This window comes from Catharus ustulatus, chromosome 16 (genome assembly GCF_009819885.2).
Source record: "Catharus ustulatus isolate bCatUst1 chromosome 16, bCatUst1.pri.v2, whole genome shotgun sequence".
NCBI lineage: Eukaryota > Metazoa > Chordata > Aves > Passeriformes > Turdidae > Catharus > Catharus ustulatus.
The window spans coordinates 7,436,873-7,454,086 of NC_046236.1; the positions used below are offsets into that span (position 1 = coordinate 7,436,873).

The 17,214-nt window shown below is 35.6% G+C and overlaps 1 protein-coding gene across 2 annotated transcripts in view; it reads right to left on the bottom strand.

Moving 5' to 3' along the window:
- Positions 1–17,214, bottom strand: part of SNX29 (sorting nexin 29) — a 105,931-nt gene that overhangs the window by 60,573 nt on the left and 28,144 nt on the right. For both annotated transcript variants that reach the window (XM_033073714.2, XM_033073715.1), the window contains exons 14-18: positions 11,594–11,676; positions 8,594–8,700; positions 3,301–3,417; positions 2,432–2,487; positions 1,410–1,491 (exon numbers count right to left, since the gene is read on the bottom strand). In XM_033073714.2, coding sequence (XP_032929605.1) covers positions 1,410–1,491; positions 2,432–2,487; positions 3,301–3,417; positions 8,594–8,700; positions 11,594–11,676 — 445 coding nt within the window. The remainder of the gene's footprint in view (positions 1–1,409; positions 1,492–2,431; positions 2,488–3,300; positions 3,418–8,593; positions 8,701–11,593; positions 11,677–17,214) is intronic.

Consider the following 17,214-nt stretch of genomic DNA (forward strand, 5'->3'; position numbering starts at 1 on the left):
TTTTGAATGTGCAGAACACCCACAGTATATGTGAATTCTGCATACTTTGCAGGCTTCCACAACCCCACTTGTACAGTGATGTCCAAACTGCATGACAAATACTGAACCCTTTAGTAACCTAATTAGTAAAATTAAGTAAAATTAAAAATACATTAAATTCTTCAAAGAATTCACAGAATGGGTCAGGTTGGAAGGGACCACAGTGGGCCATCTGGGCCAACCCCCCTGCTCAAGCCAGAAGAAAAACAACACAGAGCAACTTAGGAAAGAAGCAGTAAAAATCAGAGCTCCTCTAGCAGACATGGAATGGCAACATCATTTCAGTAACAGGTGGGGTGAGATAACAATGCTTTTAAGAATTTCTCTGTTGGCAGATTTGTGTCTGGGTTTGAGAATCTGTAGCCAGTGACAGCAGAGTGGATAAATAAGTGAAAGCCAGAAAGACAAAAATAATTACACTTGTCAGCAAGTTAGGTTTTCACACACCTGTGCATCTCGATTGATTATTCAATGCTTTCGAACAAATTACTAACTGTTCCCATCCTGTTGGCTTTTCTTTCCACTACCTCAAGTCTTATTTTTCATTGTCTTTTACTGGCCTAAAGGTGGATGTTTCCCTGTATTTTTCAACTACCTGCCAAGACTTCATAAATGATTCAAAATTCTACAAAAAACATCATTCAGAGTGAGAGGAATGTTAACAAGCTTCACCAATCCTATTCAGAACTAAGTACATGTGGCTGCAATAAAAGTGGAGAGATTTTGCAGCTGCTAAAAATCCAGAAATAAAGAAATACAAACAGCCTAGGAGAGCACATTAGAGAGTGTTTGAAGTTCACCCTGCCATTCTATCCATGGAGGGTGTCACTGCCCTGAAACCAAGAATCCAGGAATCAATGAAGAGTATAAAATTCCAATGCTTCAACTACAAGCCAGGCTGGAGCACAAACCTCTAAATTCAACCTGCCTGAACCAGAACACAATGTGAACATGTTCAATAATACACAGTGAAGAATTGTTTCATTATTCAAGATGTTTTCAAGTGAGCTAATACAGCAAACCACATCTGTCTGTCTGTCAAGCAACGTTTCTGGTCCTTGTTATCCCCAAAATCGAAATAAAACATGTACATGCATACTGAAGAGGTTTTATTGATTAATATTGAATTGTTACACTCCCTGACCAATGGAGTCATCTTATTAGCATGCTTTTAAACTACTACAAGTCAACCCTCAAAATATGCTATTTGAATAATCAACACAATCCTACAGATGAATATATATGAACTTACTGCTGCTGCTGCTCATTAGCTGATCTCTAATGAAATTACATAGAGCTTTAAATTATTAAAATGTGCTATTTAAGTCAGAAACTTATACACAAAATCCCTGTAAAACTGGCTCACTAACCTGATAAACATGGAATGCATTGGCAGCTTTTCCACGCAGAAAAACTGAGGGAATCCAAACATTAATAAGAGCACGATTTGATCTGAGAAGGAGAAAGAAAAACTTAAAACAGGGAATCATATTTATGTATAAGAATTGCAAAGCAACTACATGCAATGATTCAGATAATGATCACAGTGATCAACAAAGCAACTTAACATTTCAAATGAAGTAACACTGGAGTAAGATTGGAGTTCTGCCTGAACTTTTTATATGTTCTGAATCTAAAAATGTTCCCTAAAATTAACCCAAATGAAACAATTCCTTCTGCAGGTTTTCTGAGGTTTGGGGTTTTTTTTCACAGCATGCATTTGACAACATTTGATTATACACATGAAGCAAAAATTATTCATTTCAAAAAATTCAACATTTTTAGCCACAAACCTTAGGTAAAGGTCATTAAATAAAAAAAGAGCAGTGCACAATTATGCTGAAGCCATTTCCATCCACTCTGTCATCCATCTCCAAATTTCTATGATTCAAACACATCATCTACATTTTCAACCCCTCATCCACAAAAGCAAGAATCATTAATTAGTCTATTGAAGGCAAAATTCCAAATCACAACACTAAAATGATCTGGGGTGGGTTGTTTGTGGGGAGTTTGGGGCTTTTTGCAAGCATTGATTAGGAGCGATTCTGTAGAAATTAGGAAGTCTGTCACATGATGAACAGCAACCAGCACCCATCAAACCCAAAGCACTAAAACCAGTCATTTCTTAGTGCTTTGGCAAAATACCAAGACCTAGGGCACTTAAAAAATGCTCCAAGGGAATGTTCCTAAATCAAAAAACTCCCTGAGTTCAGCATATTAACTACACTAGGGCATGGACTGTGCAGCTCTTCATATTTTTAATAATGGAACACCACAGCTAACAATGCAGTTATTGGACATAATATAGGAAAAGCAAATTATTGAATCTGTTCATAATACATACCCAGAGATGGTATGGAGAGAAAAATAGGCGAGTTATGAAACTTACATTTCAAAATCTGATAAACTCTGATCTTCAGATGTTTGACTCAAATCTCCAGGGACCTATATTTACAAAACAGAAATAATTTCCACAGTGGCTATTATGTTTTCAATTAAGAAAGCATAATATTATAAGGAAATTACAATTCAACATTTGATTTTATAAATGCCAATAAAAACAATTACTGACAAGCAATAAAAGAAAAACAAAATCCTGCAAGAGCATTGTGAACATATCACCCTTGTGAGTCCTTTCAGTTTGAATTTGCTAGTTTTGTAAAGAAACAAGTTGGGGTTTGTAAAAGCATGTAATTTTGAAAGATATAGAAAACACAGGAAAGAGCATCATTATTAGGGCTTTATGAGCAAAGGATGATAAAACAAAGTACTTTGTGTGTATAAGCAACTTAGGGGGAAATACAAAGCACATAAAACCTACTGATTACTTTCTTTTACAACCAATATTCCATTAAGGGAAGGACACATGAGCATTTTATTTCAGCTGTGCTCTTAGAAAACATTATATAAGTACAAAAGTTGACAACAATGCAATGATGGACTAATACCTGCAGAATCGAAGTAGCAGTTGTTAAAAAAAGTTGTTGAAAAACAGATTGCAAGAGCAATTTAGAACAGAAACAGAAATAGCTATTTACCTTACTTTATAGGTAGAATAAACATAAAAACCTATCTTCTTTCCTTTAGAAGGAAAATGTAAAATGTAAAGCACAATCTTGAATAGTTAAGAGGAAAGGAATTGTGCAAAGCCAATTCATCACAGATCTGTTACTTCTCACAAGCTAACAGATATTTCACCATAAGCAGCCTGTTTGAGCCTATTGCACAGGGACATTCTACAGTGCAGCAAACACTCACTGGGCCTCTCAGATCAATCAGCTCTTGTCTCATCTGGAACACCAGAGCTTCCTTGGCCATCAGAGCACGGTGCAGCCTCTCATTGAATTCAATCAGCTCCCCATGCATTTCAGCCACCTGAAAAGCAAAGCCAAAGGATAACTGTGTTCTGAATCGGAAAAAAGAAAATCCCACTATGTAATTTCTTACATCTATATTAATTTCTTATTACATACTCTCCAAGTACTGCGAATGCATTAGTTTGAACTGATCATTAAGAACAGACATTGCTATAATTTTGACTCATGCCTTGAAATGTAGTTTTGATATTTAATTGAATAAGACAAAATACAACTTCATGTCAAATTTTATTCCTATCACTCAAAATCATATGATAACTGAATCTAATAAAACACTCAGTGACTTCTGTTCTCAGTTTAATTCCTTGATGAACACAGCACTCAACAGGTACACACTAATCACAATATTTGGAACTGGGAATACTGCAAAATGCACAAACTGCATTAAATTTTGTCAATAATTTGTAAGTGATATATTCTTCACTCTTAGCTGAAGTTTTAACAGGACTGGAGTTAGAAGTCAATCACTCCAGGCAAATCTCTGAGAGGTCAGAGGAGTCTAAATACCAGAGTCAGGCTGTGGCACAGGTTGCTCCCCTAGGTAAACAGTGTGACCTCTCTGGACACCAAGGGTGGCTGTGGCTGTGCTCTGCATTTTAAGTCAAGAGAGCAGCAAGTGATACAGGATGTTCTGAGAGTGCCAGGGGCTGGGGGAGTGAGCAGGATGGGAAGTTCCAGTAGTCAGATGAACACTGGGTACTGCTGGGCCCCTTTCAGTGGGCTGCCCCAGCAGCACAGTTAAACCTGTTCCTCAGTTACAGCAACTCTTGGATTGCCTCCTCCTCCTCACAGCCCCATCCAGAGCTAGAGAGCAGCAGAGGCAGCAGGGTCACAATGAAAGCACACCTGAACAATGGGGATTCAATCCAGGCACCTCAGCAACAGCACAGGGACTTGAACAACTGGCCAAATCTCTTAAGAGTTCATAGTTTCCCTTCTGGAAGCAGTTCATTACTATCTGTGAATTTCATTATTTTCTTTTCTTAAATTGCTCTGCCTTCTCCCTCTTCCCCAGGGAAGTTCCCCAAAATAAAGTAGTTGAATTCAGTTTAATTCAGTGCCTGCTTTTAATTTGTGTTTTGTTACACACAAACCTGCATCCTTCACAGAATCAAAGCAAACAGAAAAAAACAGCTTCAATTTTACAAGCCAGGATCTGACATCATTGATTATAATTAAAAAATAAAAATCATTTTCTCAAGGTGAACTTCAAGCATTCTTTTCTAATTTCTTTTTATATTAGAGGGAGTCCTTCAAATCCAGCATTCATCACTGGATGATCAATCACACATATGCAAGAAAGAGCTAAACTATGCCAATGAGATACTAGAGAAAATGGTAATATAATACTATTAAGTCTAGATAAATTATTTTCCATACTAGCTTAACCACTAATTCCAATTTAAAGGGGGTGGTGTAACATTTAAGAATATCAGATTAATATTAACAGGTCACTGTTAACTCCACAGAGCTTGGGCTGGAAGGCAGAATTTCCTTGCATTTCAGGTACAGAGAAACAGCACTCAACTAGCTGCAAATCCACCAATTCACCTGCAATACTGCTGGTTAGCAAAAGCAATATCAAAATTTTTAAGTGGATACAAAGCTCAGTAGTTTACATATCTGAATTCATGTTTGATTTTTCAGTGCCTGTCTATCAGAAGAACAAAATCCAGAGTGGTATGCGACTGTTTTCTCTCCCTCTAATTCAGATGTCCTTGAAATAACTTTCTACTTGCAGACTCAATTAATATGTAAATTCAATAATTCTCTCAAAATACTACAAGTAATGCAAAAAATTATAAGTGTCCCTAGCAAAGTTAAATAATAAAAAGGAAATTTAACAGCAAATAAAACACCAAATTATTTGTTCTATATTATCAAAAGGACAACTGGCAGGTATCACTTATTAGCAATTAACTTCAATATTTTTCCTTGTCAAAGAAAAATGCATTACAATCACAGTAAATCAAAAGGAGCAATAAATAACAATATTAATTTAAGTTCCTTTAATTTTTCCTGCCTCAAAGTCTTCTAAAACAATAAAGAGGTCTCCTTATAATTATATCCTTTCAGTTACATTTTATGTCATCACATCTTCCTTCAACACTCAATCCACAATAAAGCTTAAGAAATAAATTTCCCTACTGGGACTTCAATCATCTTCACAGTTGTTTTTCTTCATAACAATATGCTTGAAGCAAAAAAGTAAACTATAAATAAGCTATGTTTCCCTTGGACAGAGCATCATTTTGATTTGCTCCTTCCTATATGAGAAAAAAAGTTTAAAGTACCCCAAATCCTTCTCATGAAGGTGAAGTGAGGCTGAAGTAAATACTTGAGGCTCCACACTAAGAGAACTCTTTACAGTTTTCAAAAGAAAACCTAAGTGCCTGAGAGCACTGCAGTTACACTGCCCAGCATGACCACACTTGAGAGCAGTCTCCAGAGAAATGACAAAGAAAATATCACTTCAGGTTTCACAGCAAAGGGCCAAGCAGTGAACTTAAAACAGGCTAGACAGAGAAAAAGACATTTAACAACAATGCAGCAATAAAAATAAAATGAATAAAAACTTGCAATAATAAAAAATTGTGATTTTAATATTGCTTGCAACTAAGACTTCACAGAAGTGTTTGCCAAAAGCCAAATCTGAATTAATGACTTTTCGTCAGGCACAGGCATTTTTCCCCCAATAGTCACAAAATACAAAACAATGTGATTCCCAAGAAACTCCAGACAGAACTGGAAGATTCTTTTTCCTCTTAGTGGAACCATGGGTTTATTTTTCCCATGAGATTTCCTTTTCAAAAATCAGTGTTCTTACACACCTTTTTCTGAAAAGAAACAAGGTCAAAGAGCTGCAAAACAGAGCAGGTGTCCTATTAACAACTCCATTTTTCTACAAGTGAAAACCAGTAAAACTCAAAATGGCAGAAATGGTTCCAAAACCTCTACAGATAGTCATAAAATGCTCAAAATTTGCTTTCTGTTTCAAAACTTCCATTTTCTGTTCTCGTTATTTCCATCTGCAAACAAGTTATTTGGTCCAACACAGACTGAAAACCACTTAGGAATAGGGTTGGCATTGAGCTGCTTTGGTTTGGGCTTGTGTCCTGGGGTGACTACAGGATGCTTGTATCCCCAGCTGTGTTCTGTTCATGCTGGATATTAAGTTGTGCACTTTAAGGCTGGTTCTGAGAGTGAAGGGGGCAGAAGAAGAGCAGAGTTTGCTGGCAGAAGCTGCCCTTGCTCCCCTGCATCCTTCTCATGGACTGTGCTGCCTGCAGCATGGACAGACAGTGGGAGACAGCTCTTCTTTGCTTTTAGTTTTTACCTAGCTGAGGCAGAGAAGTTCCCTGGACTGTGGCTTTTCTTTTTCTTGGAACTGTCCAAACCTGCTCTGGCCTGAAAACCCAGAAGAACACCAGGAGCTCACACCTGTGGCTCACCAGAGCCTGGAACACAGGAAACGTTCCAGTGCCAGAGGGACTGTGAGAGACTGACAAGCCCAGCCACACCCCATGAAAAGGACTCTCTGAACTTGCCATCTCTTCAGAACAATGAGAGGTTCCACTGTTTAATATTCATTCTTTATGTTTGTGAATATTTTGCTTGTTAAACAAAGAGGATTTTTCCACTTTTCTCGAAGGAGGTTTGCCTCCCAAACTGGAAGGGCTGCTTGAATTTGCCTTCCAGAAAAGACCACTTCAATAATTTCCTCCAAAAATTTGCCCTTAACCAGCACAGTTTGGTATTGTTTTGTTGTGTGGATTTTTGCTTGGTTGGTTTTTTTACTCTTACTACACAAGATAAGCACAAGTCAGGTTTCCTAAAAACAAGCAAGCAAAAAATAAGCTGAAGCTTTCATCCCAAAACAAACTGGGAACTGTGCACATTTAATGAAATTCTTACTCATGTTTGCAATAATTCCCAGTCTTTGACAGTTGTGTCCAGTCCTACCAGTGTTTACTGAGACAGACACTGTTTGCCATGCTCAGAACCTCAAAGAAGGGTTGTCACAAGGGTTACATCCTGTTTGAAGTATGTGAAGATACTGTTGGAGATTAATAAGTGAAATAGATGCAGTCCCCCTTTTCCCAATACCACTGGCAAGAAAGCTTTTCCTGTGCTTACATCCAGAGCTGTGTCACCACTGACACTGCCACGAACTCCTGAGCACAGCAGAACAAACTTGGTACAACAAGGCTTCCACAGCAGAGGGAGGTTTTACCTGTGCTCTTAATTAAGATATTCTCCTGATAGAACAGAGGAGTCAGAAGAACTCAACCAAAGGTAAACATTAGGGAGTTGGTCTCACATGGTACTGTGAGAAAAGGATAACCAAGTATGAATATTTTAGAAGAACTGTATGAAGCTCTTTGATCCATGACCTGCATTTTTAGTCATCTTCATGTTAATCAGTTAATGTGGGTATCCAATTTCAGGGTATTTAGGGCAAGAGAAAGTCATAGAGAATTTTTTTACTTTTTAGAAAAGTGTTCTTTTAATACTTAATAGCAGATATGGGTTATTAGATACTAAAGTTCATTACTTTTGTCTTAAAAATAATTTTATTCAAATTTAGGATGAAACACTAATCTTTTTTTTTTTTTCCCCTTTAATGAATTTTACATTAATCTTATAAGCAAATCTTGCCTTAGGAACTTTTTCTAAAATGGTCATATCAACAGAATTAGTAGCTTCTATCAGCCATTTCCTTACTGTAGTATTCAATAAGGAATACAAAAATGAAACATGGTTTGCAATCAGAAACCAGCATGAAAACACAGAAAAAGCTACAGATTTACTGTGTCCTCATATTAAATAAAGTTCAACTGCCAACACAGCCATGCCTGTAATTGTGTACTGTTACTTACACAAAACCTCAAATCTTTTGTCTGTGATGGTTTCAACTTCAGCACCAGCAGTTACAACCTGAAGGAACTTGTTTATTTATTAAAACTCTCAATTTAAAACAGCATATAAAAGCATACCCCTGTTAGGAAAAGTACTTTTAATTATCTGAGATTTTTATTTTTGAAGAAAAAAAATCATATTTCTCTTTTACATTCCTGAGGAAATAAAATAATAACTAAGCAAAGAAACTATTTAAGTTTTAAACCTTGTGTTACAATTCCAATTCCATAAAATCTGTGCAGTACAAACTTTACCTCAATCAATTTCCTTTCATAAGAGCTGGCCAGTTCCTCATTGTTTTCCACTTGCTTTTGCTCTGGAATTGTAAATTCACCATCAGTGCTCCAAATGTTTGGCAGAACTATAACAAAGAGATATCTCAAATTAGAAAGTTCAATTCCATAACCATCCAGGACATCCTATTTAGAAATGACAGCTCTGTAAGAATCAGTTATCAAAGACATCGGAACAGACCATCATATTAAACATTTTTACAAGTACTAAAATACAGATTCTGCAGGGACCTTTTTTGATAAGAAATGTTCAGACTGGAGTCTTAACAGAAAAGATTGAAAATGAAAAGCATTTCGTTGTTCTGTCTAATGTATTGTCCTGTACCTGCAATTCCTGCCCAGAGTCTTCCAAAACTAATCTCAGGCTTCCCTTAGAAGCGTTTCTGGTTTTTTTACTGGGCTTCCAAAATATCATTTCATATTACTTGCACAGAGTGTTTACATATCATAGAAATTACAGAAAATAGGCCTGAGAATGAACATGCCGTACTTCAACCAGTATTTCATGATTTTGCATCAAGTAGAATCAGCTGACAGTTAATTATCTAATTTCTTCCTAAAAACTCCCAAGAAGGGAGATATCATCCTTCCCTGCATGACCTATTTAAATGTAAGTATTCTTCTCACAAAAGTTTTCCTGATAGCTAATCAAACTTCCCTCACCTGCCATGTCAGCCCATTACTACTTCTTTTATCTGTAGTGAATGAAAACTACAGATTATTCTATCCCTGTTCCCAGCTATCATTTACGTATTTGAAGATCACTTTAAGGCCTACTCTAAGTAAATCTCCTCCAAATTATACAAAATCCAATTCAACTTTTCCTCACAGCTCATGAATTTCTAAGAAAACAAGTTAACACCTAAAAGTAAAGCCCTAATAGAAGTTGAACAAATGCTTCCACCATTCTTCAAAATCTGAACTATATATACAACCACTATAAGGTAGATAGGAGAGACCATAATTTATCTGGCTAAATATTCTTGAGTCTGGAAACTGATTTTTGCTTTGAGAAATAATTTAGTTGTTTATTATTATTTAAGTTAATTTGAAAACTATTTTAACATCTTTTTCTTGTAAATGTTGCTTCAAGTTTTTCAGCCAAACTTCTAAGGTCAGCATTTTTATATAAATATTCTGTCTAAGCAGGTTTAAATATATGGTACAGAGCCAGCCCCTGCTGATGGCTGAGAAATCAAGATGTTCATTTATTAAATATTTAAATACCAATATCCAACTGCTCAGGCTACAGCAGTGATCACTCATTTTGAAAGCTGATAGTTCTGACTTTTGGGTAATTTATTTATAATCACATTTGCTGAGTGGGGTTTTTGGCCTTTTTAAGTCTCCACAAGACAAAGTATCAAGCTGAGTTTCATTTATTATTTTAGGAAACTATTTAAAAGCCATACTCAATAGCATTTGATCTGATTATTGCAGCAAACATGTAGAGTCTTCATTATTTATAGTGATAAAAATAACAGCAGAAGCCAAATTTATTCTGACTCTTTCAAAACAGAGTTGCAGAAAATCTGTATTCTAAAATCTACAATGCATTTAAGACTTTTGTTTTCATACTATTCAGAAGATTAATTATAATTAAAATTACACATTATGTATACAAACCATGGGAGCAATTGTTTCTATAAATCTGTTAAAAGAAAAAACTCCTTTTGTTTCACTCCTTTTTTGCAGTTGGTTCTCAGGGATTATTTACATGCTTATGTACTTTGAGTCAGCAACCCCAGTACTACTAAAATTTAACCAAAATTTTTAGTGGCAGCTAAGGAAAAAAATTACTTTTATAAAAATTCAGCATGTCAAGTTAGAATGTAAGAAACATTTATTACATACATTGCATGTAGCTAAAATTTATTCTGGTCACTAATAATAAATATTATAGGAAATGACTGTGGATTGATTAAATATCTTTCCAGCATAAAGCATACATATGTTCATTTTTAGAAATGTTGGTACTGCTCCATCCCCCTTTTTCATCTATAAAATCTGACCATCCTACTCAGTTTCTATTCTTATCACTCACTAATCTGCATAATTTTAACATGGTGGAATATAGCTAGCCTAGGAATATTTTTTTTTCTTTTCCTATAATTATACTCATCATGGAAACTGTCACTACCTAATGAAGGATAATTTCAGCTATTATAGGAAGCCTAAGCCATGGTTTTTGTGAATAATTCTTAATATGAATCACTACACTCCAGCAAAGTCAGAAGTAAAAACATGTGTTCTCACTAACAAATATCCTTTTAGGGATGAATGAAGCTTTGAAGCTCTAGATAAGTACAGTGGCTAAGCCTTAAGAACAGTAGTATTCATTCACACAGCCATTTATACAACCAAAATATTCACAATTTAAAAAACCCTAAACAGATGGTGCCAATTTCTGAAAACCCCTCTCAGCTCTCTGAACACCTTCTGTAACCAGTGGAAATCCAGGTCCCACCAGGAGAGGATTTAGAATCAAGACATCAATTCAGCCCCTCATGGATGCTTCTATCACAGACCACAGAAGATAAACAGGAACTGCTGATAACTTTACTAAATTTTTTTTTCAGATATAAAATCTGGTCATTACTACACAGTACTGAGTCTATTTCAAACATTCTGCAAATACTGATCTCCAAAACAACAGTATAATCTAGAGATATTACAATTATTTTTATATTCAAATATCACATTAATTCACAGATTTTTATTTAAGTTAAATTTTCATCTGACAGCTTTTTCTGGAAAATTTCTTATTAGAAAAAAGTAAGACCACCTCATCAACCAGACAATGTTCTGTAAAAATGAGTAAAAAAATCTACATCAGTATTTTTCTAAAAAGGAAAATACATCAAATATGTTATTTGCACTTTTGGGAGATATTACTTCCACAATGGCTGCATACAGAAAAACAAACCCTGGATTCTTTTTCCCCCTTTATTTTATCCTTACCTTCCACTGTCTGACCTTCTCTTCTGAGCATCTGGACAGCTCCTACATACTTCTTAAGCTGCACTTTTAGCACCTCATTTTCTCTATTGATAAAAAATCAAAATAAAGAAATATTATTGTTTTGTCAAAATAGATGAAAAGTCCATTTCAATGGAAACAGACTCTGTTATAATGAGTTTTACCTAAGTTGTGTCACCATGATGGCAAAGAAAAAAAGATACTTTCACATTAAATAATACATCAAAAGCAGAGTAGCAGGAAAATTACTTTTCCAGGACCAAATAAACACATCAGTGAAACAGATTATCTCACAATCAAATACTTTCCAATCATGGTTTAGTTGAGATTTTCCATACTATGGTATACTGATGGCAAACAAACTACAGAGTCTAAATCAACAATCAACTGAAACAGAAGGACAGGATGTTACACAAGAAAATTCAGAATGGCCAATGTAAAATGATATCATTATTTTACTAGTTTGCATCTAATTGCAAACAAATAATAATTCAGCTTTAGAAACAGGCTTTAGCATTGCAAGAAAAGGGTAGCACTTTAGCAGTAATTTCAAGGCTAAAGTTTCCACAAGCCCTTCCTAAATGACAACCATAGGACAGGAAATTTAGGTAATCCCTTCAGCTGTCATATTTCAGTACGTGTGCCTGTCTCACTTCTCTTTGGAGCATACAAATATTCAAACCAGCTACTACCATGGCTCCACTGAACAACATTAAGCACCTTAGCTTATTTTTTGGGGGAAATAAAAAATCTCTAACTGATTGATTTTAAATAAAGCTGACAAATTACATACCTGAAAATTCAATTATCTGTCTAAGCCCATTCAGTTAAGCGAGTACAACAGAAATGTTTATACTGAAGAAACATAGCAAAAACCTATTTCCAGCCTGTGAATTCAAACAACTTTTATCCTGCTCTAAGAAAATATGGAGGTTGAAATATGTAGGTGTCACAAATGCAGCACAACACACAGAGAACCCCACAAGCCTTTAGGGAGAGGAGGAAATTTGGGCCAGCAAGGCCATGCTCCAGGCACTATGGAACCTCAACATGGAACACAGAAAGCTGCAAATAGATGATACACCCCAAAAAAAGGCATTTTATTAATGTGGATTTATTTAAGAATTAGAAATATTCAAAAAGCCATGCAAGTTTGTTTTATGGTCCTTGTCATACTAGGTATATACACACATAAAATACACATACTTTATATATACACACAAACTGCTGCTGTAAGCAATGCTGTAACTGCTCCTATAAGAAGCCTTGATGGGCACTACATTCCCATTCCTATGCATTTCAAGTCAGCTTGCTGAACTTGGTAACCTCAATTTTATTCAGCACTTTAGCAGGAGGTTGATAAATAATTGAGAAGCTATTGATTGCTCGGTAGTCGAATTTTAAGAGTCCTTGATGATTTTATGCATTTGATGATATTCTTCATTTCTGAGACTATAAAGAACAAATCAGTTTTTCCAGAGACAGACACTGATATTCAGGTTAAGGGGCAAAAGCATAAAAAACACATACAGTTTCATCCTATATACTGTATCAAAACAAACCTAAATAATTCATTCATGAAAAAAATTTCTATGACAACTAAACAAAAAGGTTTCTCACCAGAATTGTAAGAATCTCTGCATGAAAATAACTGTGTTAGTTACAATATATTGAGTAGTAAGCATTCTCATTAAATAACTCTATATCACCTCATTTCTACATGAGAATAAACTCAGTGCCTACTGTCAGTACTGTGACAGCATTTTTTAAAATCCATTTTTTACTACTTTGTCTTAAAATTGACTTAAAGTTGATACAGTACAGATGAAATTGAAAAATACTTTAATTAATTTAAAGTTTTTGATACAAGACTGAAATTCAAAGCAAGATACTATGGCCCAGTCACAATTTTCTAATATGCCTCTTTATCAGGTTATCATTCTTTGACATCTCTTTCTCATTATTGCTATTTAGCTGGATTCCAAAGAGGGCCCATCCTGTTGAATATTAATTTATATAGTTCTTTTAATCAGAGCATATTTTTTAAAAAAAATTAGTAAGCACTCACTGAAAAGTCTTTAATGACTTCAAGAGGTATTTTGTCAGATATATTCCTAACAGGTATTTCACAGGAAGATGAATTCCTATCCAGGAGTTAAGGGTCAGATCTGCAGACTAAAGGATGTTAAATGCTTCTATATGCAGGCTCTGCTGTACTTCTGCAATGTATCCAAACTACAACACCTAACCTGAAGCAGAACTGTTCACCTGTCATGAGCCCAGAGGTCAGCACAGTATTTTCAGCATCTTTAAAGTGCTCCAAACAGTTCCACATTTAGTGCTGAAGAATGAGCAATGAGACTGTAAGTGCAAGTTGAAGGGGATAGAGAGGAAAAGAGAAAAAAAAAGGAAAAAAAACAGGCTGAAATAGACAGGAAAACAAAGGCAGAACAGCACAATTAAAAGCACATCCTTCTCCAAAACCTCAATTATACCAAATTTCCCTGCCTGATCACTTCTTCCATTTAATAAGCTGAAAGACAGATGGTAATATGACCTGATATAGGGGGAAATTACAATTATAGAGGATGACAATGTAGTATTCCTACAAATTAATCTTTTTGTTCAAACAGCACAGGTCTAGTGAGTGTTGCTGATTAGGCTTTATAGCACCTATATAGGAATGATTAATTATATCATAAATGTAAGTTGTCAAATATCTTCAATTCCCTGCCTAATTTTGAATCAAAAATAATGACACTTTATCTCTATTTTATTATTTTTAAATTAGAATTTAAGGAAACCCTGCCTGAAAGAAAATCAAATGGTAATTTTGTTTAGCAGCATAAAACAAGCTTGTGTTTGGGAAGCACATATTTGCCTGTTTTGCATCCAGTGAATGAACACAGAGAATACAGTTTTTGTTGCAAACAAACAGGCCTTATAGCATTTATTTGCTTATACCTAAACAGAAAAAAAGAAAGAAACATATCCAAACAAAACTCCACCACACAGCTGCTTCTTGAAAACTATATAAAAATTCTCTGGGGCTTCTGTAAAATGAGCATGGTAAGAAAAGAATTTTAAAAAGAGTAATTTCTGATGTATCTCAAGTATAATGGCCTGCATGTAATTAATTTTTGGCACAAATATCAGATCGTAGCAAGTGCTTTCTGTGAAGCTTACTCCAGAAAATGTCTCATTCCTAAATTCACCATTAGGAAAAATGAAATAAAACAAATGCAAACAAACAAACAAACTACAGAAATCCAACAGATGTCTATGTTTTGATTAAAAAATTAAGGTTTTTAGGAGATACTATAAAGGTACCAAATATCCAAACAATAAAAGAACCTGCAGGAATTAAGAATGAACTGAAATAAACAGTGTCCTGCAACAATATGTTGAATGTAAAGCAGAGGCTGAGCTGGAGGACTTTGAGAGATGCCTTCTAACCTGAATGATTCTACTATTAGGAGATGCAAGATGGCAGTTAATTGCATCAAATACAATTAAATAAGGAAAATGAGAACTGCTACTCGTAGAAGTGGAAGTTGAACTGTACATACAATATGATGAGATTATATAATAAAACCAATCTCCAGAAAAGACAAACAAGGAATAATGTGCTAAACACAACTGCTTGTCGTGGGCTGAGGCTGCAGCTGAAGCAGGACCATCACTGAAACCTCTTCCCTGGCTGGGGGCTCACTCAGAGATGGAGGCTGGGTGGTTTTCACCTTGTTTAGTTCTTCCCCTTCCTCCTCCTCATGCTACAGCTGCTTCTCCTCCTCCTGCCCTCACTGGTGCCCTGCTGTCAAATATTCTTCCACATTCACTTTTTCCTCCTGCTCCCTCTAGGAAGCTCCTTTGTCCCTTACTAAATGGGCTGACTTCCACTTGCAGTACTTTTTCTCCTGTACAAGAGCTACTGATGACTTATGACATGTCACCAACTAACTAAGCTGGAAGAAAAAGTCATTTAATGCAGAAATATTCAAATTAGTTTTCACAGCAGGAACAAGAAATTTTTTTTTCTTTCTCTAAGAAGCTGCTTAAGGGAAGTGATGGAATCATTTCAAGATGCATCAAATATTTCACCCATCACTGAAGGGCTATGGCTGTGAAAGAAGTGTTGTTAAACACAATAACAGAAGATGCCATATCCAAAAGCAATGTGCTTTAAGTAACACAGACAGTAGAGAGGGAGGCGTATTAGGTTCCAGAATCTGCAGTAAACAGGAGGTATGTAGAAGTGTAAGAAAGCCAAATTCTCATCCCCCATTTCCCCACACAGTGCATTTTCATCTTCTCTATCTGCTTTTCTTGCTACAAAGACTGTCCTTTGTAATATGCTTTCCTCCAACACTGCTGAATATAGTCTAAGAATATGCAATCTGAGATTATCCAATTTCACAGTCAACTTCAATAAACTCCTTTGCCTTGCAGAGGGCTGTAATAGTATTCCACAGAGAAAAAAAAAGAATCTCAATTTAAAAATTCCAGCATTGCCAAGAAGCCACTGGCACAATATGTCCATGCAATTTGAGAAAGGTATTTTGACGAGAAAAAAAACAAAAACAAAACAACTAAAAATTTTTAAAACAAAATTAAAAACCACCTGACAACATTATGCTAGAGGGACTAATGAGTGTATTCTATCAGAAGACTAGCAAATAGGTTGAACCCCAGCCTGCTCCTTTTGGAGCAATATAGCAACTGTTAAGAAAGAGCTATTCAAGTATTTCACATGAACAATGGGATTACCCCTACTTGAAACTAAGCTGACCTAAAACTTCTTCCATCTTTCAAAGAGAAACTGAGAAACTTGGGAAAATGTCTTGGGTAAACTAGTATTTTGTCTGGGAGGCCAGAGACTCTTGGGAGAGTCCATAAGAAGAGCTGAATTGCAGATTTCCAGAAGCCATCATTTCAGCACTGACTGATGTGTCACTGAAATTTGTGTTGTCAAAGCCTTCAGGAAGCTATTTATGTCAAATTCTTCAAAAGAGCTTTGGGGACACACATAAATATCAGCTCTCATAATCTGAAAAATGTTCATTCATCAAATCACAACAGGCAGATTGTTACTGAATGATTTCCCTTGCCTTAAAATATTCTGAACATTACAACTGAGAACAATTTTCTACTCTGGTCATGTGATCAATTGTTTTCAAGGGACACAGTGAGCTTTCACTGCTTCAAAATATCTGAAACTTAGTTTCCTCTTACTCACCTAGTATATTATGCAGCACTCACAAAGCAATTCCAAACTTTTTGTTACTTCAAATTCTTTAGACTATTCAGCTTGCTCAACTTCTTGGTTTAAAACACTACTTATTTTAAAAATTTACTACTCTTATTATTGCAGCAGCATCACCTACAGCATACACAGTGGACCAACAAAAAATTTGGAAGAAAAACGTATATTCCAAAGAAACTACGTGTGAAGTTTCTTATGTTAGGATGTTAGAAAATGAGTTGCAATGAATCATTAAAGAAATGCCTCCCGAGTCCAAAGTAACTGGTGACACATGAATTTATCATGCCTCAGCAGCTCCCAACAATGTTCTTATCCCATGACAAGGCAAACTGACTTTCAG